This window comes from Oreochromis aureus, linkage group 18 (assembly GCF_013358895.1).
Source record: "Oreochromis aureus strain Israel breed Guangdong linkage group 18, ZZ_aureus, whole genome shotgun sequence".
NCBI classification, from domain to species: domain Eukaryota; kingdom Metazoa; phylum Chordata; class Actinopteri; order Cichliformes; family Cichlidae; genus Oreochromis; species Oreochromis aureus.
This window is the reverse complement of record NC_052959.1, coordinates 11,095,247-11,123,206: the sequence shown is the minus strand read 5'-3', so window position 1 is coordinate 11,123,206 and position 27,960 is coordinate 11,095,247. Positions and strand designations below refer to the sequence as shown.

Sequence of the window (27,960 nt, the reverse complement as noted above, 5' to 3'; positions counted from 1 at the left end):
AAAACAACACTGCTGATGGTCCGGTCGCTCTCCTCCACCTTTACATATCTATTTAGCACCGGACCAAGTAGTTTGACAGAAACAGTCGGGGAACAGCATTAGAAACAACAACAGGACTCAAATAGAGTCGAGACAGCAGAGCACAGAGGACTCGGGTCAATTATTCACTCAGATGTCTTCTCCTTCTTTTGCTTTTACACCTGGATTGATTGAAAAACACGGAGGGTGGTAGTTTTCCAGAAAAATGAAGTATGCTCAGGTTCTTCTTTTAAATTAATTCTCGAAGAAGGAAAAAAAACTTTAAATTTTAGATATCAGTTCAATCCAGGAGTGTTAAACAGACAACCAAGACAGGAGGGGGTGGACGGGGCTGTCGGTGAGCTCAGTAAATACAATCTTACAATCTGACAAGGAATTTTATCTGAGACAGAGTCCATTATTATTAATTATACAACATAATAGGAACTTTACAATTACTTTACCAGTAAACATTAATAGATAGACTTTTTTGTATTTTACATATTAAAATAATGTGCTTTTTTTTTTCATTTGAAGACATTATCTTCCAAAACACATTAACGGAAAACATCAGAGACGTGTGTGATTCTCATCAAGTGCTGACGGTGTGGCTTTCAATGAAAAGCTGCATGTTTCCTCGAGAGACTATTAAGGCGGGAATAATACAAGTCAAGACAATATTTAACCGAGTCCTAATATGTTTACCATCGTTCTGTATTCGCAGGAGATGAACAAGTCATTGCAAAGTCGTGCGTCTGCCTCAGAGTACAGTTTTGGCGTAGGGACCCATTGAATCTAAAAATGCTGCATTAAGTGTTACGCATGTTCGTAATTGCGCTAGGCCCAGCTCTCTCAGCCCAGGGCAAAATGTAATTAAAACCTCTGAGAATTTAGTCACTGAAATCATTTTCTCATTATCAAGCCAGCTTCTGTACAAAGTGGCATATTAGTGGCTATTAAACTGGTGAATTAGTCACTTTTAATTATGGTGTTGAGGACAACATGGCTCGGGTTTATTTTTATTTATGTGCTGTTGTGTTTTACGTGGTATGTACATAACCACACGGCTTCACTGAAATGTCTCTTTGCTGCACGAGTGATTCCTTCCAAAGTGCCTCATTTATTCACATTGTTCTTGTAAACATTATTTGCATTGTTATTTCTCTTGTTTTGCTTTGTTTAAGTGAGTGCGTCCAGCCGTTCACACCATTTTTCATGATTCTTTTTCATTTATTTAGGAAGGTCCAGCATTGCATGACTGTTGGAAGTATTTTCACTTTATGGAGTGTTGCATCTTACAGCAGTGCTGTCCATTATCTTGGGGGTTTTCTTTTTCCAACGATACGCTGAGCTGCAACAGAAGCTATGAGGAGTCGAGCAGGTGGTCGACATGTGGTGCGTTTTGAAGAGATGTTAAATGGAGATCTGTAGGTCCAAAGCATTTTGGCATGTTTTATTTACGAACATCTCTGTATGTTCTGTGCCCATCTGCTGGAGGAGTCCTTGTATGCTTCCTAAAGAGCTATCACAGTCACACGGACACGCAGTAGGGTATGGTAATGTGCAGGCTCTGGCTTAGTTTACGCCATCTTTCACCCCTTCTGATTCTCAGTTAGACATTGTGTCCAGTCCCAGCGAGGCGGCGTGCTGCTTGGCCCTCAGACGCAGGTTCTCAATGCTGGTGGTCTTGCTGTTGTGGCTGGTGAGGCTGCCTGCAGTTGATGCCTGCAGCAGCGGGCTGTTCCACACCTGCTGTGCATGATGGGACAGGGACTGATAGTAGGACTGGCAGGGCAGAGAGCCCAGTGGCGCAGGGGGCATGTTAACATTCATTCCCAGGTAGGGAAGTGAAGACGGGGCAGCGAGGTCAAAAGCGGGGTAGTGCACCAGGTTGTTGGTGGCGGCCATGTGCTGGCGGAACTGCTCCTGCAGACGAAACAGACTGAGGGGGGACGAAGAGTAAGAGTGGCTCTGAGAGAGAGGACCGGCGCTGGCCAGGCTGCTGCTGGAGGACGAAGGTGTCACTGACGGAGAGACCAGGGGGGAATCTGTACAGGGACAAAGAGGGTTAAGAAAGTTTTATATATATGCTTTAGTAGTCAGCTGATTTAATGCATTAAGTTTGCCAAGGATAAAAAGGACTTGTACTTAGTATTCTTACCTGGTTTAGGGCTGAGTCTTTTACAAGCCGGAGAGTCGTCCCCGGGTGTCACCGCCCTTTCACACTTCATTTCCTCTTTCTGAGATTTGCTCTCGTCCTCCTTGTCGGTGGCATTATCCTCTGTTGCCGACTCGCTGCCTGAATGTTCTGCTGACGTGACGTTCAGCTCCATGTCCAGTGGAACAGGATGAACCACAGGACCCTCTGTCTCCAGGGAGGATGAGGAGGAGGAGGAGGATGAAGGTGGAAGCTGGGTATCAGAAAGGATAGTGGTGGAGGGAGGCGTGTCCTCCTTCTCGCTTCCTCCTTCCCCGGACACCTCCTTCTGCTTCTGAAGCTGCTCCTTCTGGAGGCTGCGCTGCTTCTTACGAAACTTTGCTCTGCGGTTTTTGAACCAAACCTGGAGGATAAAGATTATTATAGACCGTTAATAGGAAACTGGGGTAGAGACTTTAGTGCATTGCGATAAGTGATCCTCTATGTTCCAGAAGTTTTTTGTTTTTATTAATTTGTTGTGTTCTTTGTTTTGATCTTGTTGGGGGTTTTTTAATCGAAAAATAAAAGATAATATGCTCGAGTGCCCAAGCTTTAAATTCACAATCAAGCTTCAAAAATGTTATAGTTATAAGCTGGCAGTTTTTTACAACTTTTTAGGTTGGTCAGATGAACAATCTTTTGTGGATGATAATGCAAAACTTCACAATCTACAAAAGCCATAACACTGCTTATAAATATCGTTTAGACAGTTTTTATTACTGCTAATCACGTTTTTTTTATTTAAGTGTTTCAAGCTGTGTTTTTGTGAAACGAAGAAATTTTGTTTGTTTTACTTAAAACTGTCTCCCATCTTTTATAAAATCTCTATCTCTAACGTTATAAACCCAACACTAACTGTCGGTATATATTTTTATATTATATTTTTATTCTTCTTCTTCGGACGTGCCTACCTGCACGCGGGCCTCGGGCAAATTGGTGCACATGGCAAGTCGCTCCCTCATCACCACATCCGGGTAATGGGTCTTCTGGAAAGTCTTCTCCAGCGCTTCCAGCTGCTGCGCGGTGAAGGCCGTGCGACTCCGGCGCTGTTTGCGGTGCTGAGAGCCGTAGCGAGCCTCCAGGATGATGTCTTGAAATGCGCAGCCGTTGGAAGAGAAAACACACGGCAAGTTTTATTTCACTGAACAGGGTGGGTTTGTATGGCACTTTCATGAAGGGCAGCCCATTTGTTAATTTAATTAATTTACTTATTGCTTAAAAAAAAAAAAAAAAAGCTTGAGGGCTTAGACACCTTTGTAATATTATCCACTCTCTACTTTTACTTTTACCAAAAAGGAAAAAGCAAACGATTTTTGTAATGGCTAATTTAAAAAAAAAAAAAAAAAAAAAAAAAAGACTAATACGTCACTAAATGTCTTTGTGGCCTACCACAGCACATATTTCACTTGTTTATTTAGTCTGATCCCAGCTATGTTCCTTAACGGTGTAAGGTGATTAATCGTGAAAGCGAATATTGACACCTAATTAAAAATATTCTAGAAACAACACGCCAACGTGAGAAAAATCACAGACGCGAATTTTGGCTCTATGTAGACTCTTTTTTTTTTTGTACAAAAAACAAACAAACAAATTCAAGCTCTTTTCTATAAACACTGTCTCCTGCTTGTGTGTGTGAGCGTGCACTCAATTACCAGCTAGTCTCTCGGCCAACGTAAGCGCGTGCACGGACGGCCGGTAGTCGGGCGCGTGCTGCGCCTGTTGTGCGGCCTGCTGGTGCAGGTTGTACATGGCGCTGAGGGAGTTCATGGCGTGCAGAGAGTAGCCGTTCACCCCGTAGTGCTGCATGGTGAGAGGTCGCTACCTGCGGAAGGGAAGAGAAGGATGGGCAGTCTGGCGTTAGGGGAGGGCGCGTGACTGCTGATTGACAGGCAACATTGTTGAACACGTGATCTAAAACCTTTTTTTATATTTGAAGAACAAATGGTTTAGAAACACCCATTTCAGATGGGCTGTGACACACACACACACACACACACACATAGCGTTTTTATTAGTAAGTGACAGTAGGCCCACGCGCTCAGGGGCCAATAGATTTTAATGTTCTCACTCAGACTAAAGTGTTATCCATTAACATCCAATTACCGCTCTGTTCAATCCATTAATTATACAAAAGACTTTTAATTGGGGTAATTATCACTCTTCGCCATAATGAACCGTGACGGATGCCTTATTCATGAATTTATTCCCGGCGTTTGTGTGTTCAAGAGAACCTAATTCCCCACTGAAAACGTTGCTTTGACAGATCAACGCGCTCATGAAATGTGTTAGAAAATGATACAAGCTGATTTGTTAAGAGAGTCGGTGGTAAAACGTGCAGCCAGATAGCAGGATTATTATTAGTAGTAGTAGTAGTAGTAGTAATATTAGTATTATTAAGTCATGAATAATCCGGTCAAGTGATGTTAATTTTTAAGGCTATATTTTTCTTTTTTGTTCCCATATTTAACACCAAAGGTAGTCATTTACTGGTAGTCTTATGCTATTAATAATAAGTCTTACAGGCCTGAACACTTGCAGCTTTAAAGGCAGGAAACTCATCGAAGGGAAATCGTCCACCAGGCAGCAATTTCCAAAAACTCTATTTTGTAGTTCTCCTTCACGACCGAGATTTTCATAGATGAGATCGCTTGAGGACACGATTAGATATGTATTAGCACCAAGGAGGCTGACAGAAGGGGCTATCTCCGAGGCCCAAGCAGTTATTATAACTATAACAGAGGGACCACAGGGAGAAGATATAAATCTTCCTGCTGGATGACAGCTTTGTAACTGGCTGTAAATTCTTGCGCTTAAACTGAGAACTCAAATAATATCATCAATTAAAACTTTGAGGGCGTGAATTTCTTAACTGCTTTGTTTAACTAGATGGATTTGACTTCTTCGTGTAGCAAATCAGAATATGCAGTAATACAAAGGGGCCAGTAACTCAGTGCATATTGGTGTGAACAGTTTAAATTGTTCAATGCTGTGATGGATAATAGTAATTTAAGACTTTGTTGTTAATTTGATCGCGACTATGATAAACATGTGATTCGTTTAATTTCAGTTAAGTAACTTCTTTTTCTCCTCATTATGATTATTATTATTGATAATAATATGTAAACAATTTAGGATGCTGAGCTAGTTTTAGCACAAACGGGTTGCCGTTGTTGTAAAAGGCGTTTCTTTCTGCTCCTCTCTTGGCTTTTTAGTGCCGTGTGCGTGCGTGCTCTGGCGTGTGCGCGCGACGCCCGCAGTGCCAGTTCCCAGCCTATTAAGTGGCTGCGGCGGCTGATGAATGTGATCAGAGGGCAGTGGGGAATAGTTTAATTCGCGGGGACAGAAGGTGCTTCGCTAAACATTTACTTTACTCCCCCAAGTATTTGAGTTGAATGGGTACCTCCTCCCTCCCCTTCACATACACACACACACACCTCCCCTTCCCTTCTCTGGCGGCCTCTTATCCCATCGCCCCGGGGCAACGTTTTGGCTGAGATGTATGGCTGCTCCGCGGGTAAAAATATGCATGTTGATCCCCATTTGGCTCCCCGTCTAATGGAAGTGCAAATAGGTTTCGACTGCGAGGCCCTCCATTTATCATCACCGCTGACATGGACGGACGTACAGTGGGACCCGGCGCTTAGCTCTGCGGCGGAGCTCCCGCGTGTGCGCGTGCGTGCATGCGAGCGCGTTCAGGCAGACTTCGGTTCTCCTCAGCTACCTTTTTCTGCATTGCATCTTCTGAAATTAAATGAAATTAAGCCTCTAGTCGCAAAAGATTTAAGAAAAAAATAAATAAAAAATGAATCACCATCCAGCGGAGTGAGAGCAGAAAGTACATGTTTGTATTTGTTTTCATCTGCATGCCTGCAGAGATGGAATAAAACGCATCTGTCATTGGTTTTAATCCACCAAAGCTGCAAATAAGCGTAGTGTGAGCTCATCTGCATGCTTTCACTGTTTTCCCGTTTTTAGTGGGCAGGTAAACTTCTACTTTATACCCGACTTCTTGTGGTTTGCAGCTTTAAAAATACTAGTTATAGCCTGTATCTCCTGTCCCTATCAGATTCTGCACAATAGCCCGTCGCTGTGAGCCGTGTCCGCGGTGTTATTGTCATTCATAAGTCTCTCTTTGCTCCAGGCGCTGGGCCCTCCTGGCTGCCCTGCTCAGTGCTTCGATAATGAAACCGTCATTATGTAAATTGGCATGTACAGTGCAACTCTTTGATCCGACTAAATTAGGAAAAATGTTATTTGCTAACAGCCCTCCGGGGACTGAGTCGACCTGACAATCTGCTCTTTGCTGTGTCACTGTAAAACTGTCAGAGGGCGAGGAACATCTGTAATTTTTCCCTGAGCTGCTGTTATGAAGGATATTTGTTACGCTCAGACCAGATTTAAATTTATGTGTTTCACTGTCTATATATATTTAATTGTCAGCATTTAATAAACATTTTAAGCCATTTTAATCACACTGAAATTAAACTTTTGTTTGTTTGTTTTTTAAAGAAACTGTTTTTGAAAAATTACAGTGAAGTTCATAAAGTAAAAGAAGAGAATAAGTGAGACGCTGTCAAAAAATGAGGAGGCCTTTAATTTTGAGGTTATATTAATTTTGCGCACAAATAAATATGTACGCATATTTTTTTCTACTTTATCCTGTTAACCTTTTTCTTATGTGAACAGTATGAATTTAAGTTCATACACCGGGGTGTATTTTCGTACGCACTCAGACGATTAAAAAAATAAATAAATAAAAAATCATCCAAAGCACTGCTTTCATTTTCATCAAGTGCAACAATAAACATCCAATTTGCAAATAGCTAATAGCACAACAGCATCTAATAACCTGCAGTTCGTTTCATACAAACTTTACAAACATTATAAACTTCATATTGACTCGCTGCTGCTCTGTAGGAGTCTGCTTTTCTTTTTATAGATATATATATATATATATATATATAAAACAGCTAAACAGACAGACACAACTAGATAAATAAGAGGAAGTTAAAGACTTTTTTCTGTTTTGAGGTTTGTTTGTTTTTTACCTCCTGCGTCGGTAGTTTTCTTCGCTGTCACCTCCTCAAACAGAAAGAACTCAAGCTCCTCCGTTTCCTCCCCGGGCTTCTTTTCTGATATTTTAGCGGCTCTGTCGGGTGTGTTTTTGCCCTCTTTACCGTCCTTTTTGTCCGCCAGTGAGATGACAAGTCAGCTCAATGGAAAAAGTCCTCCCCGCGTGCTGCTTCGGTCCAAGCCCGTCCGCTCGCGCTCCTCTTGCTCTCTCTCTCTCTCTCTCTCTCTCTCCCTCTCTCTCTCTGCGTCTCGCGCACAAGTGGGAAGCCGCCATCTGCTGGAGCGCGAGATCCCCGAGCTGGGATTTTAAGTAGAGCCTCGCTGGGGTCGTACGAGCTTTCTATTGGCTCTCGGTGCTGCCAGTTAAGGGAGCGACACAGCTGAGGGTCCAGTGGCGTGTCGGTGCACTGACGGCTGGAGTTATTTTTCAAATATGATCAATTTAAGCACATTACGCCCGCTGAAATCCACCCGTGACTGTGGACACATTTTTCCCCCTCTTATTCTGGAGTTGATAAACAAACCTGAAACATGACAAGTGAAGGTTTATATTGGATACTTTACGGGAATGTAGGCTATGTTGTTTTACCATCGTGATGGAGTGGTATGAATTACATTACTCTGCGAATATTTGAGGTGTAATTCAATACACCAATTATTTTATTATTTTATTTTATTAAGCTTAAACCTTGAATCAGTGAGTAAAGTTATTCTCTCACGACAATTCATCAGGCATACAGAAAACACAACTATGGAGAAAAAAAGAAATATATTTAGTTTTTTTTTTTCCTCATATCTGTCTTCAGACAGCTTGTCTGCACTTCGTTCACGAATCCGATTGTCTTTCGTTAGTTTTCGAGAGCACAAGCATCCGACCCATAGTTTGTTTGCTTTTCGGCTTTTTCTTCATGCCGTGGAGGAGAGAGAGACTTTAGAGAGATGGCTAATAGATGCCAGGGTGCTGCCTTTAGCCTCTCTCCCGGCCTGGAAGGATTTGGGATGGGATAGGAAAGACAAGACGCCATCTCAGCCTCCAAAAACCCCTGTCTTAAAATGACTGCGGGTAAGAGGATTAGGGCAATAATGCCCTTCTCTTCTTGAAGGGTTTTCAGAGAAGATTTCTTCTCCCGGAGCAAAACCGTTTAGGTAGCGAATTAAGGGCAGCGCAAAGTATCCTTTTAATGTAAAGCTTGCATATTTTGTTGGGAGATTCTTTGGGAAAGTGCTTGGCCTATACGCTTTTATTTCTTCCTTTTTAAAAAAAAAAATCTCTGACCATGTTTCTCACTCTAACAAATCTGAACGGTGGACAAAAGATTTCACGGAATAAAGAATATTAATGTTAACGCGTGCTGGCACGTAGAAAACACATCTGCCTCTGAGCGCGTCACTCACAGGAGCAACCAGCGGTGTGCGCGCATGTATCAGAAAAAGTTTGCGTGGGTCATCTGAAAGTTAAACGTGTGTGTGTGTGTGTGTGTGTGTGTGTGTGTGTGTGTGTGTGTGTGTGTGTGTGTGTGAGAGAGAGAGAGAGAGAGAGAGAGAGAGAGAGAGAGAGAGAGATTAAGATAAAGGTGAGGGTCCACACGTATATTTATTTATTTATTTGAAAGCAAAAATCTCGTTAGATGTGTATAAACAAAGCCTAAGAATAAAGAAATAGTGGTATGTTTGAGAAGTTATAAAATTAATAATTGTAAGGCTGACAAATAAACATAGCCTAAAAGAATCCGTCCTCATCCTCATAAATTGAGACAGACGAAAGATGTGTGAAATTATTATTATTAGTAGTATTATTAGTATTTATGAACTCGATGTGGTCGAAATGTCATCTTTCTTTTCCAATCTTTTTTTTATAACAACCTAAAACTTTTCCATGTGTTCTTCAAAGTCTTTTTTTTTTCCTTTCCTCTCGCCTGAAAAAAAATTAAAAATAAATACTCGTGTGCCTCTCTGGTTGTGTCTCCTTGGTAGGCTCCTATCACTCCGGTTCTCTCCGAGGTCTGAGAAAGAAAGAGGATTAACTTGTGAACCAATGGAAATAAGAACTTAAACGGGAGGTAAATCTGGCCACTGTCTCTTTGTGAGGACCGTCTCTAAAGCAATTAAAGCGAGAAAGAGTTTCTTCTCAGCGCCTCTCCACCTAAAGCTCCTTAGAGCGGCTAGAGCTGTCCAGCGCATCTGAGGGGCTTAAACGCCATAAAACAGCTCCCCTTACCCCAGCATCCAGCCATGCACCGCTGAAAGCGAGGTGGGCAAACAATGACCTCCACACGATGAGCAACGCCAAATTTGAAAATGTTCATTTTAGATGGAGAAAAAAAAAGAAAACCGCTGGCTCAGGATGAGTTATTGATTTTCTTTTCAGGTTTTATCCTCCACCTTTATCACATAATATTTAGACTATTTGCATAACTAACAAATCGAGCTTTTTATTTGACAAAGAACAAAACTATCTTTAATGCGCTCACTTCTGCCAGCTAATTAATACTCTTAATGATGTTTCTGCAACTTCATGAATACATTAGGTGTTCAATCCAGCAAGCCTCAGCCTCTCCTGCACCATTCAAGGGTATTTCAGCATCTGTTCATCCCAGAGCAATTAATCATTTTGATGTGTAGTTTAAAACCGACTTCTTGCGGGAGACCTTTTTTTTTTTTGACAAGAATAACAAAGCAATTTGCCAGGAGCCACCTCTTACACACAATATTAGGAGCACTTCCACAGTAAGAGCTGCTTTCCATATATATATATATCTTTTTTTTGTAAATATATTTGATATATGAATTTAAAGAGACAGCAACAATTTTGCGGTTTATTGTCAGCACCACGCCTCTGAATCCTCCTGAAATCCCTTTTATTGGTGACAAGATCTCAGGATCTCCTCGGCAAATCCCTCCTCTAAAAGTTTTCAACCTGTCAGTTTCCTCTAAAAGCTGGATAATTCCCCCTCTTTTTTCCTCCGTCCATCCCCATCTCTCTTTCTTATTGCCCTCTTTTCCTCCCTTGTCTCAATCCCTCTGTCTCATTTATTTTCCTTGCCTTCTCTGCTCTCTCCCTCTCCCTCTCTCTGTCTCTCTCTGGCCCGGATCCCTCTGCACAAGGGGCCCCATTGTATAGTCCTAATCCAGAGGCAACACAGCTTTAGGGACATGCAGGGATAAAAGGCCCATCAAGCCCACAACTTTATGGGGGCAAATCTCTCCCTAATCCTTCGCTTTATCTAAACAAAAGCCCCTCTGCCTTAATCCACCTATGTGTTGAAAAGAAAGAGAGGAAAAAACTGGAGAGTGGCAGAGAATGGGAGAGGGGGAGAAAAAAAGATAGAGAAAACAAGAGATGTTGGAGAGAGAGAGAGAGAAAAAAAATCTCACGCGTTCTCGGATTGAACAGGAGATCACACGGAGGAGGTAGAAGTTTTCAGGAAGAGGTAAGTCATACTGACAAGCTCTCACCTGCGGGGAAGCTTCAAGTGTTAAGTGCTGCCAAAGTGTAGCACATCTCTCACTTAAAGACCCCAGCTCGTGTTTTGCAGTCGAAATGAACGAGGGCTGGTGTGTTCATTAAGCAGGACGTTATTTTAAGACATGCATTTGTTAAGAAAACGTGAGGATCTCTCTATGCTGACAAGCGAAGATAACACCAAGGTGGACGTGGGCACAAATGTGTTAATGCTGTGTCCAATTTGTCCATAACTGAAAATAAAAGTGTGTCGATCAATGTAAACTCATGATTAGAAACGTTGTTTAACAGGGTTAGGCGATGAACTAAAAAGCCTTTCAATCAGTCTGATTAATGTGCGGCTTGATTTTGAGGCTAAAACCTGCAGCATCGGCTCATGCTTAACATTAAATGTGTATTCATTAATGCAAGCGCTGCTGACTGTGCAATTTAAGAGTCCCAACAGTGTTTATGGGTTAGTATTATTTGTTTGCTGAGAAGCTGCCTGCAGACTGTAGTTTGGTATTGTCTTGCTGAAATAAGCAAAGATGTCTGGATGGCAGCGCATTCTGGTGAAAATGCCTTTGCATATTATTATTACTATTCAGCAGTCCTGCTGTGTACATTAATGCCCACTGCCAGCCTCACCCCCATCAGGTGGTTATTACAAGCTGGACAGTCCCTCTCCTCTTTAGCCTCGAGGACACGGCATCTAACATTTACAAAAATTAATTTCTGATTTTATTCATTAGACTAAAGAATGATTTTCCACTTCGCCCAGAGGAGTCTTAGATTTTTATATTTTTTCATTACATGGCAGTGTTTTGGCTGCTTTTTTTGTTTGTTGCTTGCTTTTTGTCCTTTTGGATGCAGTGTAAACTGTGTTCACTGTTTGCAAATCCATGGACATTTGCATAGAATCATGTTTTTTTTAATGCAGAGGCATTTCCCAGTGATTCAGTGTTGGTTTTCAGCCTCACTCTCTGAATATTTTAATGATTTCTATGTGCCAAAGAAACCCAGAATTCTTTGCAATTTTATGTTTAAAACAGTTCTTCTTAATTTTTTTGTAAATCGCTGCCCATCTCGTTACCCCTGTTTCAGCTGTTTGGGAGTTTTCCTGTTCTGCTTTGGGTTATATTCTCTAACTAACCACCTGTGGTTTTTTGCGGGCTAAAGAAGATCAGTTTTTAATTCTCAGTCTTTCTCAGGTGTGGCTCCTTATGACACCACCTGCTTTGCCCCAGGTTGTTCTTCCAGTAAAAGAAATGGGTCCACCTTTACAGCTATGACTTATCTAAAGCCTCTAGCCTGAATTCCTTCACTTCCTCTCAAACATCTGTCTTTACCAAAGAAAATCTCACTGTATCGGCTCCACTTTGGACAATCAAGCTTTAATCTGGAGCTGGATTTATCTGACTGAGTGCTCACAGAGTTTAAGTCATAGCTCTGAGGGATAGGTGGTGGGAGAAGCTAGATATCTGCAGCATTTTATGGACCAAATTGCTGTTAAAATAATGAATTTTTGCTTAGTTAAATTTGTTTAACTATCTTCCCTTTTTTGGCTAAATCTCAATTATTTTCTCTTTGAATATGTGTTTAATTCAAGATCTTTTCAGAATAAAATGCCCCACCACTCTGTCAAAGTTGTCAAAAACATCTCCACTTGTCTCCCCACTTCTTTTACTTTTAGGCACATTCAGCATGGCACTCATCATATTACATTCATTAACACCCTCAATTACCTTCTCCTCTTCGGCTTCGTTCCTTCCTAATAGAGCTAGCACACGGCTAATGAAGCAAATAGTTGGGACAATTTAGTCATTAGAGACAATTAAGACAATCCATTGCAATCCATCTCAGACCAGGAGACACGGAGAGAAATCAGGGAGAGATCCAGCGAGCAGCCACCCAAACCAAACATCGCTCTGTGCAAGCAGTCAGCCTGTGTAGAGAAAATGCTTTAGACTGGATTGAAGTAATTTTCCCTCCGGTGGCATCGCTCGTAATACTTGAACCATTATAAGTTGGCTGAAGGCATCTTGGTTTCCTTCATGCAGGGATTACACCTGGCCTCAGGAGGAGGAAAAGAGGCAGGCAGACGCAGAAGGAGGCAGAAAGCAGCCTTGATGCATTCCACCACAATAAAGTATAAATCCTCTTCTTCACAGCGTATTACAGGAATGAACATAAGGGATTGTGTCATTGTTGGCCTATAATCTGGCTTTAAACTCCTTGTTTTACAAATGGTCTTCTTTAAAAAGCTCTTTCTTTTTGCCGGGCGCTTTTTTTTTTTCATTCTTTTCATCCCGTATTAACCTGCCGTTCCCTCATCAGCACTTTTTAATTTTTTTTGTTCCCTTGCCTGTCACGTTTGTGGATCGCCTATTATAAGAGTCTATATTTACACAATTCCCTTCTTTGATGCATACATGTGACGTGCAAATGAGCTGTCTAATTAGACACAAGGAATGTGCATCCATAAAGCTCACATTGCAAAGCAAGAGTGCATTTTCCGCTTGTGTTACCTAGTTGTAATCGTAAGTGTCACCAAAACAGACAAAGCACATGCAGGAATATGTGAATTTCCCAATGCTTTTCCATGTGTCCTTGCCCTCCGAGGCTAAGGGTAATGTCCTATCCTGCTTTGGATGTGGAGATGGTGGCGGTGGGGGTTTTTTCTGCCTGCTGAACAGGCAGTCTGCATGAAATAACTCCTGATAGAAATGTTCAAGTTGTCACCCTCTCCTGTGTCTCCAGTGCTGTCTTTACTGAGCATGACGATTGCACGTGTTACACCTGAAAAATTCCAGAAATGACACAAATCAGTTGTCGATCATTGTGAAGCACATAAAACATAACAAATGTGTATAAAGTAGAATTCAATTTATGGTTGAATGTTGGTTGTTAAAGTGATTTACTAATGCAGTCTAAATGAAATTTGCATTTAGCTATAGCACTTATTGAGTCCATTCTGCACAGTTATAATGTATTTTTTAACAGATTATTAAAACAATGCACAGATAAATCATTCAGTAATAGTTTCTCTTTCAGTCACAACTCATGCATGCTTACTAATTTAGCTTTTTGGTTACATTTTAGGACTCAAATTAGGATGTAGGATATTTAAAAGGTTTTGGTTAAAATGCACTCCTTCCCAACATTAAGTCGGTGTTAGGAAGCTCCATCCTCGGGGTTTCCAGGTAGACAGGTTTAGCCCCAACACCAGACCACATTTTACTAATTTATTCACAGGATCACAAGAGGTTGCAGAAGGGCAGTCTCTCTTATAGCTGCCACCTGAGACAGCTAACACAGTAATGTCACGTGGCATTGATGTGATTCAGTCATATTTCCCATATAAACACATTTTTAAAGTGTAGGTTTACATGACCTTTTTCCATGTAACAGAACATCCTGTTTTTCTTGAATAACAGGGAGTATTCATGCTTCTTTTTTTTAAACAGAGAAAGACATTATTGGGTTTTTATTAACATGAATTAGCTGCGTTGATTGAGTTTTTACAGACAGATAGATTAGAGATACAATCAGCTGAGTCTGATGGGGGATGTGGATTGAAGTGATTTATGGAATATCAATATTTTGGCAAATTCAAATTTCTGAGCAGAAAATTACTTCTTTTTTTTCCAGATAATTTTTTAACACCCGGTCAGATTTTGCAGTTTTTTAGCATAGCAATAAATAAGTTGCATCACTAATGAAACATTTGATTGGTCTTCCTCTCTTCTGAGAGACATGATCTCTCGCTCTTAGAAAGTCGCAGACAGGTTAGGGTGAGACGAGGCAGCACATCTGGCTCCAGCCTTCCGTCCTCTGGCAGCGTCTCCTGTTTCCTCTTTCCTTCCTTATTTGCTCCTTATTTGAGTCTCACAGGCCCTGTCACCCCCCTGCTCTCTCCATTGCCTCTGAAAGGAACCTTGCTGGGCCCAACTGCCTGTGTAACGAGCTGGGCTGGGCAGTCACAGTGGGGTATGCTATTGTGAGTGTCTGTGTGTTTACATTTGTGTATATGTGTTTGCAAGGGATCACCTTGTACTTTTTTTCAGGGAGCCTCCCCCATGAAAACACACTTGAAGCGGTACTGGCTGCATCACCCTTACTTCTACTCATCTCGTGTGCAAACACACAGACGCACACCATCGTCACTCTTCTCAGTGATCCTCCAGCTCCCTTCCACAGCAGGGAGCAGAGAGAAGAGGTGGAGCAGGAGGCTAATGGATATGTTTGTTTACCTATTTGTCCTTGACATGATCAATTGATCAGCAGGCTAATTCACTGCCACCATGGACTCATTACATTTCCATTTAAATTGCTAATGGATTTCTTCGAGGCTTCATCTTTCTTTCCCATTTGCCCTGCACGTGCAGAGCGTGGAGGTACGGTAGAGGTGCGCGTCTGCGGAAGAAAGCACTCACCTGCATAAATCTGTTTGTAAGCATCAAGCAAAAGTTTCACTCCAGAAGGGAAAATCCAACACGAGTCACACTTTGTATCATTTGCGTCTCTATCTCAGTAACAAGTGAAGTACGACAGGGATAATTACCTGTATCGTGGAGCATGTTTCGGTCATTATTAAATAGATGTCATCAAGTCACATCCACTCACATAATATACACACACAATCCCCTGGGAGAGATGTGAGCTAATTCCTGGGTGTTGAAAGCCTGTGATTATGGGTGGCTGGGAAGATTACTGTTAACAATTACTGATGTGGAATTAAATAAAGCAACAGCAGGACGTCCTAAGCTAAGCACTTATTCACGATATGCTCTGATAATGTGTGCTCTTCTTTAGTTTAAATGCATTTTAACAGCACATCTGGATATCTGAAGACTATCAAGTTTTTTTTCACATGGGTGCCAGTTCAAAAGATTAGCTTGGGAAGCATTTCCTGCATCTCTTTAGTAGGAAACAAAAAAAGGAAGACTGCAAATTTTTAATTTCATTCTGAACAGATTGAAAAATTTGAATCTTTATTCCGTAGAATCACAAAAGTGTAGAAATTTTATGACATGTGATTTTAGCAGAATCATCAGGGTGTCTCGTGTTTGTTCCAGTCTTTAAAATAACCCATAGATGGTTTCTTCTTGTAAAACATTGGCTTTTAGTTTTTGACCTACATTTTCTTTCATGCACAGAAGCAAAAGGTTCATCCGTGTTGTGAGGGAGAAATAGAAGCAAGTTCATTGCTTTCATTCATTCATTTGTTTTTTGCATTTTGCTGCTTTTTACTGTTTGCGTTTTTCCATTATCTTTTATTATTTTGTTGTGTTTCTTTTTCTATTTCTGTTTTGTTTTGTGTGCTTTTATAGTACTTTTTTATTTGATAGTGTTTTCTTTTTTCCTTTTTCTTTTTAACCTGTCCTGTCCAACAGTTGTAACAAGCAGAATCATGGTCTGAAGGCTTTGTTGTTTGTTGTGCTAGTGCATTTAACCTCTCAGGACCTGCGTGCCCAGAATGGTGCACGGAGTTTTTAGTAACAAGGTTTAGTAACACCCTAAATCATAGCCTGTTTGTAAGTTCATTTGCTCCAAATGGGACCACAATTTATTAAAATAAAATGGTGTTATATTAAATAAGGCTTTAAACCTGCAATTAAGACTATAAACACTTCACTATAGTGTTTACTGCAATAATAAATTAAGTGAGACGTAGGGTTATTTTCTCAATGAGCGGTGGCCCTCTGGTGATCATGAATGCAGAGGTCGGGGTTGTAAGTTGTCCGTCTCATTTGTGGATTTGGGAATCCAGTTACATGCAAATGCAATGTCCACTGTCTGCATGCACATCCTCAGCCGTTTGAATAAGCTTTTAAAGAAAGGAACACCTCAGTCACATTATTTGCATCATTAGTCTTAGATATGTTTTTTCTACTGAGTTCAGGCATTGCATTCAAGCTGTCTGGACAAATGGACAGATGGACAGACAGACACGTGACTGACAGGTGCGTCGGTGGGACATCTCATGGGATTCATTTGTTTCATTGGCTATAATGAGCTTTATATGATGACTCCTCACCCCTGTCAGATTCCACCACGATCAAAAAAAACACACATTCATCACCATCCACACATACACACGCACACACACACGTGCACAGCTTCAATCAATGGTCATAAATTTGATCCTTGACAAGCCTGACATTTGCGCCCACGAGGGCTTTGGTCACTCTGTTTCTCTTGACCACTCCTTATGTAACACACACTCACACACGTACAGATATTTTCTCTCTCTCTCTCTCTCTCTTTCTCTCTCACTGCTTCCTTCCCCTGACACAGTTGTCAAGGACCTCTTTGACCTCTGACCCCGTCCCACTTGGCACCGTTATTGATTTTTCCTCCGACCCTCTCAATCTGGGATGAAGAAGGGTGAGAACGGGGGAATTAGTCGCCATAGTCAGGTATAGCGGTGGGGACGCTGAGGATGAAGGAGAGCGATCAATGTGTGCTGATGGCTGAGCTTGCATTAGCAGAAACAACAGTCAGCCATGGAGAAAATCAAGAGGGCTTGAGGCAAGATGTGTGAGCAACACTGATGCGGGTGTGAGAGTGGATGGAGGAGGTTGGAGGAAAGGGAGGAGAAGTCTTGTTATGTTTCAGATGCTTGAGAATTTGCCACAGCCACAAAACCAGGTGATATGTGAGAAACAGATCTATACCAACTCGCTACAAAATCAGAATCAGGATACTTTATTAATCCCAGAGGAAATGATAAAACATCATCCCTCAAGTTAACTGAACATCTACAACCTACATCAGTTAATGGATGACATTTTTATGTTCCAACACCAATAATCTGGTAGTGACTCTTGTCTTTCTCACTTAAATTTTTCTTAAATTTCCATTAGCTGCAAATCTCTCCTCATTTGATTTCATGAAACTTATGGTACTGTGCAAAAGTCTTGACCCACCCTTCATTTCTTTATATTTTGCTTCTGAGGACAGTGTGAAATTATGCATGCTGATTCATGATCCTTTTTAAAGTACTTGGTTTATGCTTGAAATTGCTGCATACCTTTAAAGGTGGCCTGGTGTATAGGTTATGTGTACAGGACTATTTTAAATGTGCAAATAATTTAAAATAGTGTGACTCCAAGCACCAAGTGCACATAAGAGATTGTATAAATATGCTTCATACTATTTAAATAGGTAATTGTTAAAATTCATGAATAGGAATATTAACTGTAGAGAGCACAACTGTAAATATGCCGGTTTGTGCTGTTAAGGTGGCAGCTGTGACAGGAGAGTGTCGAGGAACAGACTCACCAAAAGCTCTTGGCTTCATTTTTCAACTGCTGCTGCAGTCAAACCTAAGCTATTGAACTTCCAGATGTGCTGCATGTAATGTTGCTTCCTGTTTTCCAAAATACATCTATTTCATACTCCCCTTGGGTTTTTCCATAAAGCATACATTACGTCTGTGGGTCTACACCTTTCCTAGAGGATCTATAAATGGTGTATGTTTGTGTTTATCAGATAAAGTCTGATTTTCAATAAGATGACACTCCCCTCACGTTATCGCCCTTTGTCTGTGCTTGTTTTCTTCAGTGACTCTCATACCCACTGTTCTCTTAGCGGTGAGTAAAAAGCATTTAAAGCAATCATGCCCCCCCTTTTTTTTTTTTAAACACAGCTCGCAATAATCCGTTCTCGCTCCTCCACTCCTCATGGATCAGGTTAGAGATTTCACAGCAGTGTTTGGAGGTGACACACTTATACATAATCTTTTTTTTTCTTATTTAATTTCTCACCATCCTCTCAGCTGATTCTCCCCCTGTCACTTTAGACGCAGCTGAGAGACTGATTTGGCTTCCATAATCTTTTCTTGCGTCGCCCCCTTCCTCTACTTGAGGAAACCTCGAAATATCATAAGGAGATTATTTCATTCGTAATTGATTGAGTGGCTCCTCACCACAGACCAAGATACTTCAAAGTGTATGAATTAAGACTTGGGACGGGGTGACTGAGGCGGGGAGGAGTGCGAGGAGGCAACGTGGCTCCATTAGGCTACTGCCGGGGGTCGAGCAGCTGAGCCTCTTTGGCTGGCAAATAAGAGCTCAGTCTGATCCTGTGATGGCAGCTAATTGGCTAAAGGGAAGACCTATTGGTCAGGGGAACATTTAGATGAGGGTCTTTGGCCCCACTGGATGACTGATTGTTCGGCTCCAACTTGGTTCACAAAGGCAGATGGGGAAGAAGTTTGTAAACTTCACCTTTAGCTGCTTTCTGGTGCACAAGTTTTGATGCAGTTCTTGGTCTGTTGGCACACATTTTCTGAGCCCTTTGCTGTCATTCAAGTTATTGGCAAAAATTAGACGATAGACACAACTGCCAGTCTCCTGTGAATCTAGAGCCTGGAGATGTTACCTTAGTCTATTATAAAGACTTGAAACAGGGAGAACAACCCGGCTGTTGTAGCTTAATAAGGCTGATTTCTACTTTCCAGCACAAGATGTAATGTGGCGTTTGTTTAATCTGTGCAGAAATGAAAATGTAAAACTTGCAATAACTCTGCCATTTTGTTTTTACATTTTGAGAGTACTGGCTTCATGTTTAGCTCACCTGGTTGAGCAAATGTAGCCTGGCAACACAACGCTATAAAGGCACAATGTGACAGCCCAGGTTTGAGTCCAACCCAGGACCCTTTAAGTCTTCCCCCACTCACGTTCCCTGCTCTCCTGTCTGGTTTTCATTGTTTTGTCAAATAAAAGCAAAACAAAAGCCCCAAAAACATTAACTGACAACACCAAGCTCGTGTTTCCTCATGTAGTCATTATAATCAGTACTAATTCTGACAGCAAATTTTGATTTAGTGATAGTGTATTGACTAAAACGTTGTTTAGTTTTAATCATAATTTAGGCATTTGCATTCTTTTAGTTTTAGATTAAAGCAGACTAAATCTAAAGTTGATTCAGATGACTAAAATATAAAATGTAAAAGTTTGACATGTTTTTACCAGTGAGAGTTGCTCCACACAGTTTGCAAAGTGCCAATTTTCCTTGATGTCAAATGCAAAATGTGTCCAAACGCCTACTCTTCTCTTCCACGCAAACACTGACATTTTGTCACGTTTTCATAGGGCTGCATGGGAAATAGCTGAACGCCCTGTTTGTCAGGGCAGGTCAAATTGTGCACGTCTAACCTTACTGCACAAGGAGATCACTTGTACTTCTAACTTGGACTTCACACTCATTCTTCTCTGACGTCTATAAAAGTTATCCTGCAGCTCCACTCTGAAACGTGCCGGTCTCCACATGCCTTCCTGCTAGATCCAAGCTCTTCACTTGGCTGCAGAGCTACTTTCGGCCCCTGGTTGTCTCCAAAGCCAGTTCAGGTATCAGGTTTAGCGTTATCCTGCTGCTCCCTGTCAGGGGCACACACAGATCCCCTATGATCACTTATGAAACTGAAGCAAGTCTTTGGGCTGTGGAAAAGAGTGGATGACAAGAAGAGTTTCTCCATCCTCCATTTCACATCTTTTCACTCCAAATTGCCCACCTCTGTCCATTTTCACTTTCCCTTCTTTCAGCTCCCTTCTTTCCCCTTTTCCTTTCTTTTCCACTCATCCTTTTGTCCTCCAATCAGCCCATACTTCCCTATCAGTCCTGACCCAATGCCGATGTTAATCCTCTTACCTCACGGCTCCATTACCCACTTCAGCCATTTTTGCATTTACACCAAAGAAAGAGGGGCTTCCTCAACCTCCCCCCAAAAAGCTCAAACCTCCAATCCCACCAAATATAGATCCCTCCACAGACCATCTCTCCATGCATATGATTTCATTTTCAATCAAATGTGATATTTCTAAATCTGAATGCGGGAGGGGGCAATGGGGCTTTGGAGGGAAGGTGGTAAAATACCGGACCTCTTTGGAAGCCTTCATCCAAAATGAAAATAGCGTAAGTCCCCAGTTCCCAGGCGGGTGTGTCCGAGCTGCGGGATTATCTCCTGTTTTGTGTTGATTTTTAATCCCTAAATGCCACTTCTGCTCCCTTCAGTGCTGGTAATGAAATGCAAATGTAGCAAGGCACTGCTCATTTTCTTTAAATGTATTTCTCACATCGTAATTGATAATATAAGCGAAGAAGTCCTCCACAGGCTGTTCCTTTTATTTATGTGAAACAGGGTTTTTCATGCTTACTAATTTATCGTGCCAGCCATTTCCTGTTTAACAAGTCCATTTATGATCTCTTCTTTTCCTCCCCTTTCTTTCCTTTCTAATTTACTGCCACTCTCTCATGGGAGAGATTAACCCCTAATCCCCTCATGTCCCATGGTTAATTGATATGATTTAACTATTACGAGGCCCTGGGTGGTTCCACACTGTTACCTCTGAGAGAGCATTCCCTGCGCTTAAAACCATGACCCTCGTTCCCCCCCATCCAACCCTCCTCTCACCTCCCCCTACAGTCTCCCTTTCCCCTGTTTTTTCTGTTGTTTTTTTTCCTCTCGTGTATCTGTTTCATCTCCCATTTTGCTGCACTTTCCCTCGTGTTTTTCCCTTGACACCACCCTCACTTGCTCCCAACGGTCGCCACTCAGTAGCAGTTAGCAGTGCACTCTGGGATGTGGCCCTCGCCATGAGACCATAAGTTCATCTGAAACACTGCCAGGACTTAGAGTCTTAAGTGGTTTGGGACGGATTGCATTATAAGCTGGACATGCTCTAAATTAAGCTTGGAAAAATGTTTAAAAAGACTTTAGAAACAGTTTTCCCTTCATCCTCTTTTTTTCTTTGTTTTTTGTTTTGCTCACTACTGCGCAGAAGATTATGTGGAAAGCTCAATAAAAATGAAAAAGAATTATCTGTACAATATTAAATGTGACTAATAAGCGATTAAGTGATTGCAACATGCCTGGAAAATAACTTTTTTTCCACCCACTATTTAAAAACCCTAAGCATAATGGCATTGAGGGTACCATAGTTTTATTTTGTGAGTTCTTGGGATAGCTGTAGCTGTTTCACTGAGAGTTTTGCCCCATGTTGTCAAAACACTTGTAAAGGCAAGAGGTCATAAAGGCAAAATGTTGAACCACTATGTACCACTGTGTATAGTGGATTTAAAACTAAACCACAGTGGAAAATCCTGGGCTTTTCAGGCATTTACTACCACAAATCCAGCGATTAGTCTGCATCTCTGTTGCTCATAATCTCCAAATCTTGTTTGTGCAGGAGCACGATGCCAGCGAAATCCCATTTTAAAAAGACGTTACAGTTTTGAATGTTTAACACTGATTGTTTTAAATAAATAATGTAATTGTCTGTTTCCTTATGACACTGTTCATGTGCCATATGTCACCATTTTGGACTTAAGCACTAATCATTGAAGACCTCCCACAATATTGCTTGAAGAGTTCATCACTGGTGAGAATTGCAAGAAGAATCTTGGTTCACCAGTGGGCTCATATTCAGGTAATTTTTTTTTTTAGTAGAACCCTTCCTAAAGAACATTCATTTAAAGTAAGTGTACATGAAAATACAAAATACACATTTCACTCTTTTTTGTAATTTGGACCTGAATAATGACTAATACCACTGTTGTTTATATTGTAAATATTAGGCCACACGCAGAATACAAACCAACAAGGCCAGCTTAGCATAATGAATGGAAACCTACTAATTAATTAACAGTAGTTAATTAATTACTAATTAACGAATTAGTAATTAATTAACATTGCTTAATAATTTATTAATTAACTAATTAACATAATCCTACATTAACATGTTATGCTAATGCTAGGTACCTGTGCTCTCCTTGTTTCCCTTCTCTTTCCATTGTTGAGGCAGTTGGCTGCCCCACCCCCTCATCCTGGTTCTGCTGGAGCTCTCTTCCTGTTACAAAGGAGTTCTTCCTTCCCACTGTTGCCATTACCTTACAATATAAAGCACCTTGAGGTCACTGAATTGAAAGTTATTGCTAATAACTTAGCTTCTGTCCTAAAATATGAAATTTATAGCTTTAGTTCCCAAGTTTCCAGGGTTTATTAAACCTGTAGCATAATAGTTAACTTTCAGACATGCAAGATTTGCAAAGTTGTATTTTCTGGTCACTCCAGGGATTAATGCTGTATTGTAGATTTTCTAGAAACTAGATCGTTTGTGACACAAAACTACTGTTTCTAATTATTTGTGAATCATGCTTATGGGCAGTGAATAAAACAGAGGTTGTGGTTGAGTCTGTTAACTGACTGGGAAAACTATACAAAAGTCAGTGTGTATTAGTCTGTGGGGTAAAAAATATATATATTTGTCTTGCATTCCTCATATACATCATTCTACCCCTAAACCTGCACAGAGTATGTTGACTCCATTATCAGTCCAGTGCTGAAATGTTACACCTCAGCTGCAACTTTCACCGCATCTCTCTTTTTTCTCTCATCTCTTTTTTCCTTCTTCCTCTGTTCTCGCCCATCTCCTTCCTTTTTCACTACGCACATGTGACTCATGCATATCCAACGCACACACACGCACACTTTCCTGCCTACCTGCAGTGAAACCTGAGAGCACGTCGGTGAAATCACTGTCATATTTCTCAGGCTGATGGAACATTCTGCCCGGGCCTGAAAACATAATAAATAGAGGGCGGCACTGTCTGCTCTCAGCTTTAGCATGTATTCGTAATGTGATCATTCTCAAAACCACAGCCTCCTCATGTGCTTTAATGCCGAGTTGAGATCACAACATCCTTCTCAAAGGGTTTAAAGGGGTTGTAATAATAATATGTGGCAAATGCATGGTCCTGTTACAATACCGCTGCATAATAAAAGAAAATAGGTTTTAAAGCTGCCTGCATTCCTAACAAAATCCATATTTTTTTAGAGGAGGGTTGTGTCTTGTTTTTAGATCTGTGTTGAACTTGTTTGTCACTCGGTGAGCTCTACTGCTGAGGGAATGTGTCATCAGAGGAATCGAGGTGTTTGGGGTTTGGAGTGTTAATGTGAGGACGGCTAACAGGGATCAGTGTGTCTGTGTCCATGTGTGTACTGAGGATTATGTGTGTGCACTGCCCTGCAGTTTACCTTTTGGCTCACCTAAATGTCTGCATCCACTCATCTTTCTTCTCCGCCCACTCATCCTACTGCCCTGCTCCCCATAGCCCCTCTAAGTCACTGAGGTATTTCCACAGCACTGTGTCAGGGTTAATATTTACTCTGATCTCATGGCCCAACTGCCCTGCATACACCTCTCATACCTCATTTGCCATGTTTACAACGCTGAATGCCAAAAATGAAACGAAATAACATTAAACTCCTGTGAATCATTGTTTTATTTTTATCCCCAAATTTTCTGTCAGAGAGGTCTTTACATTACATCCCTGGGACCCGGTGTCGTCATATGGCGAGATTACGTTTTGGCTTTTCTGCATGTTATACAATTTATATCAGTCAAGTGTTTAATATAGCATAGTGTTTTGCTGTAAGATAAAACCCATTGTCCCCATATGAGGGCATACTTCTTAAAATATAAAGATGATGCTTAGTTTTACAGCTAGAAAACATGAGTTGGAGTTTCATGAGGTTAACTGCATTAGCTGTAGTGTAGTGGCGTTGATGTTGTTCCTGCATCATCATAATATTAATAATAAACAATCAGCATTGCTACTGACCAATCACATTCCTCTGATGTCATAGCTTTGAACGCTCTTATGAAATAAATGGTAAGCGTTTCAAATATTTTCTTTATTAATTTGTGCACTACACCAAATGTATTGGAGCTGGGGTTAAGGTGGGTTGCAAAGCAGCTTGCAGATATGCAATAACTGTTGGCTAAACAGCTGCCGTCTATGAGATTTACTAATTGGGAGTATAAAAGAGTTTCCACTGAGCCATGAGTTGGTGTGGGATTGACTTTACTGGCTTTCCTAAACTAAGGTTTGTTTGTTGGTGTTTTGCTAAAATTTGAAAGTCACCAGTACGTTGAACTCTGAAATTAAATGCTATTAAATCCAAGATGATATCTGACTCAAAAATAAAATAAAATAAAATAGTGGAGTTTATGTTTAGCACACTGAAGTTGAATTAGTGAAGGACATTGCAGTTTGGACTAGTCTTTCCACCTCTGTCTGAATAATTACTGTTATTTTTATGCACCCATCAAACGCAAAGCGATGGACTGTGGACTTTGTAGCAGAAAGTTTTATTGCCCGTGCTTCCTTATCATCTACTAAAATAGTGGATGGTTAATTTAATGCACTGGGCAGCAAATGCTACACATTTCAGACAGAGTTTGAGGTCAGAGGGTCACAGAGGCTCACAGAGAACTAGCACATAAAGCAGGTTAAAAATGCATAAGAAGGAAGTGTGAGGGTTTTAATTTATCTAAAAATAAATCCTTCTTTGTTCTGAGGGAATTTTCTTGTGTCTTGTGAAGTGTTAAAAGACAGAAGACAGAGATGACATTTTTTATTGACCTCTAAATGTAAAAACTTAAGCAAAATATGACATCAGTTCCACACAAACGACTCAAACTCACATCGCAGAACATCATACACGTGCATTTCTGTGTTCAGGCTCTCTGTCATGTGTACGTGTCCATTTGCATCCTTGTGAGGTGATGTGTGTGATCTTAGAGTGTTTATCTTTTCAAAGCGGTGTCTCCATGGTGCTGAGCTGTTTCGGTCAAACCTCTGGGTCATAGGGTCGCGAACCCTGAGTAAACTTAAAGCTGATGCCTCCCAGCATGAGAGAAAGGCTCAGTCAGCCTGTTCTCCAGGTCAGCTGCGGATCAACAATAAGGATGTTCCCTGAACATTAGGGAACATATTAGAAAATGACTGCATCAGTCAAAAAATGGGCTCTGCACTGCAGTAATAAAGGTGACAAAGGCACAACTTACTGCTTTTGTTCCAGCTAAACCTTTATCGGAAATAGTTTAGAAGTCCTAAACTTTGATTGTTTTGTGTGTTTTTTCCAGATTCATCATTTTCTTTGCTATTACAACAGCCTATCAGACTCTTAATTTGCCCCTGGCAGCAATTTGACAGTCAATAGAGCAACGACCCTCATTAAACACCTATTTTACATCCATTTAGTATCAACAGATAGAGAAAAAAAACAATCAGCACAGTCTGACTGTTGATTGAGAACAATGATGATTTAGTTAAACTGAAAATCCAATGTCTGCCTCCCTCAGCCCTGTGATCAGCAAAGAAAAACACCTTATCCAGTCGATCCTACGAGGGGGGAAAAAAGAAAAAGAAAAGCCGGCTCTTTTTCTTTATCCCCAAAGCAGGATAACAGCCTGCGTTAGGGGAATATCCACGCCTGCCAATTGCGGTAATGGCCCCTAATTCCAAATTAATTCAGTCTAAATGAACTGTCAGAGGGAGATTGATTTGTTGAAGCTGCTGTCTTGATGAGTGGTGTCGTGGGAGGGGGTGATTAGGTGCTGAGGCCTGCGTCACCCTCCCACAGCCTCGGGCCATGAGGCTTAATTTTTTTTTCTTTTTTTTTTAAGCAGACCTGGACCTGAGCTGGCAACGCCAGCTGTTTCTGGGATGACAGGTAGGGGGACATGTGGCCGCTTGGGGCCGACGTCCACTGAGTGGGTAGAAGTGGGGACCAGGGGATCAGGGGTAAATTTTCTATCTGAATTGGTTGGACAAGACGACGCTTAGGGGGAGGTTGATGAGGTTTCTAGATAGTCTGCAATGCACCTTGGAAATACCACAAAGTCCAGCTCATTTTTTATTATTTCCACACTTCTGTCTGGCGTATCGCTTTGTGTTTCAACCATAAATTGAATCCCAAACCAAAAAGTTCCTCCTGCATATAGTTCCAGGCTTTTTCTATGAAGACAACCTTATTAATGGGCTCTCTTCAAAGTTAATTAGCTGTGGAAACGAGGCCAGGGGCACTGGCGTTTCTACCCCAGAGGACTTTGCTATCCCTGCTGATTCCTGGGCTAGGCTAATTATTTCCCAATAACCTTACTTACTGGCCATGCTCCCTCCTCTGGGCCTGAGCCTAACAAGCGTCACCCTGTGAGTCGAGAGGCTGTTCTGCTTGGAAGTTTTTAGCCGCCTGCCTCCCTGCATGCCCGCCATCCAAGAGATGATTTTCTCCTCTTCCTCCTTCTGAGAGGAAGCGAGTTCAGACGCTCTGGAAGCCCCAAACATGTGGAGGCGAGAGGGTGGTGGCTTTCTAAAGGCGCTGCTGTTTGATGTCGAAAATTAAATTCCTTCAAATTCGCCATTAACGCTATTACTTAAAGTATTGGACACACTCCTAAGTATCCCAATGGCATTATGCTTGCTGTCATTAATTTCTCCCCCTCCTGTAGCTCTCCCTGCAAATATCAATATATATATAAAATAAAAAACCCAACAGCTAACCTTATTACTCTGGCTATTTAATTTGACTGTTTATTTACTTTCTTATTTATATTTTTATTTCCTCTTCTCACAGCCAAAGCAGAGTTGTGTGCCCTCATATATCGCACGTATGAATAAATATGGGCCACATACATATTCTGAGGGCTGAAAAGCTGTTTATCATGCAAAGAGGGAACATCAGAGGCTAAGAGGGGAGGTGGCTAAAATAGGGTGAGCTATCAGAATAGATATTAGAATATATTAGAATATTGGAAACTAAGTGTGAACTTATGATCCTTTGACATACTTGAAGATGAAAGGAGAGAGAAAGTAATGTTTTTAAGAGAACCGTTCGAGGTAGCGGTTGTAACCGTGTAAAATAGCATTTTTCCAGGTGAAAGTCATGATATTTATCTACTGTATACTATAGACTCCAATAAATCCAGTCCATAACTTCTGACTTATATCGTAACTGGTCATTTATACTATATTTGTCTATTGATTAGTGCATGTTTTTGCTTCTGCAGGAAGTGTTTTTCTCATGTGATAGCGCTGCATTAATCCCCCCCACCCCAAAGCTGTCACATCCCAATCCTCACTAAGCACACGGCCTCATGGCACTGCTCTGCATGTACATGCTAATGGTCAGAGAAACATGTTTTTCTCCTTCAGTGATACTGATCATAACAGATTAGAGCTGAGGTTTCTTCATAATAACTGAAGGATCCATGATACGTATCTTTGGTAAGTTGCTTGTTGTCAGACATAGAGCTTTAAGTGCTGCTAATTCCTGTTAGGATCCAGAACAACACTAGCTAAGAGATGTTTTGTGTGTGATGTTTGATATGAAAAATATCTAATATGCTTTGGTGCTCCTGTAATCTTTGACTATCAC

At 41.2% G+C, this 27,960-nt stretch overlaps 1 protein-coding gene across 1 annotated transcript; it reads right to left on the bottom strand.

Annotated features, from left to right (window-relative positions):
• Nucleotides 1-17: 17 nt before the first annotated feature.
• Nucleotides 18-7,416, bottom strand: dmbx1a (diencephalon/mesencephalon homeobox 1a). The gene is made up of 5 exons (XM_031731913.2): nt 7,264-7,416; nt 3,868-4,037; nt 3,127-3,305; nt 2,180-2,579; nt 18-2,066 (listed from the first exon to the last, which is right to left on the bottom strand). The coding sequence occupies exons 2-5, from the start codon at nt 4,019-4,021 to the stop codon at nt 1,627-1,629; spliced, it is 1,173 nt and encodes a 390-aa protein (XP_031587773.1). The 5' UTR covers nt 4,022-4,037; nt 7,264-7,416; the 3' UTR covers nt 18-1,626.
• Nucleotides 7,417-27,960: the final 20,544 nt, after the last annotated feature.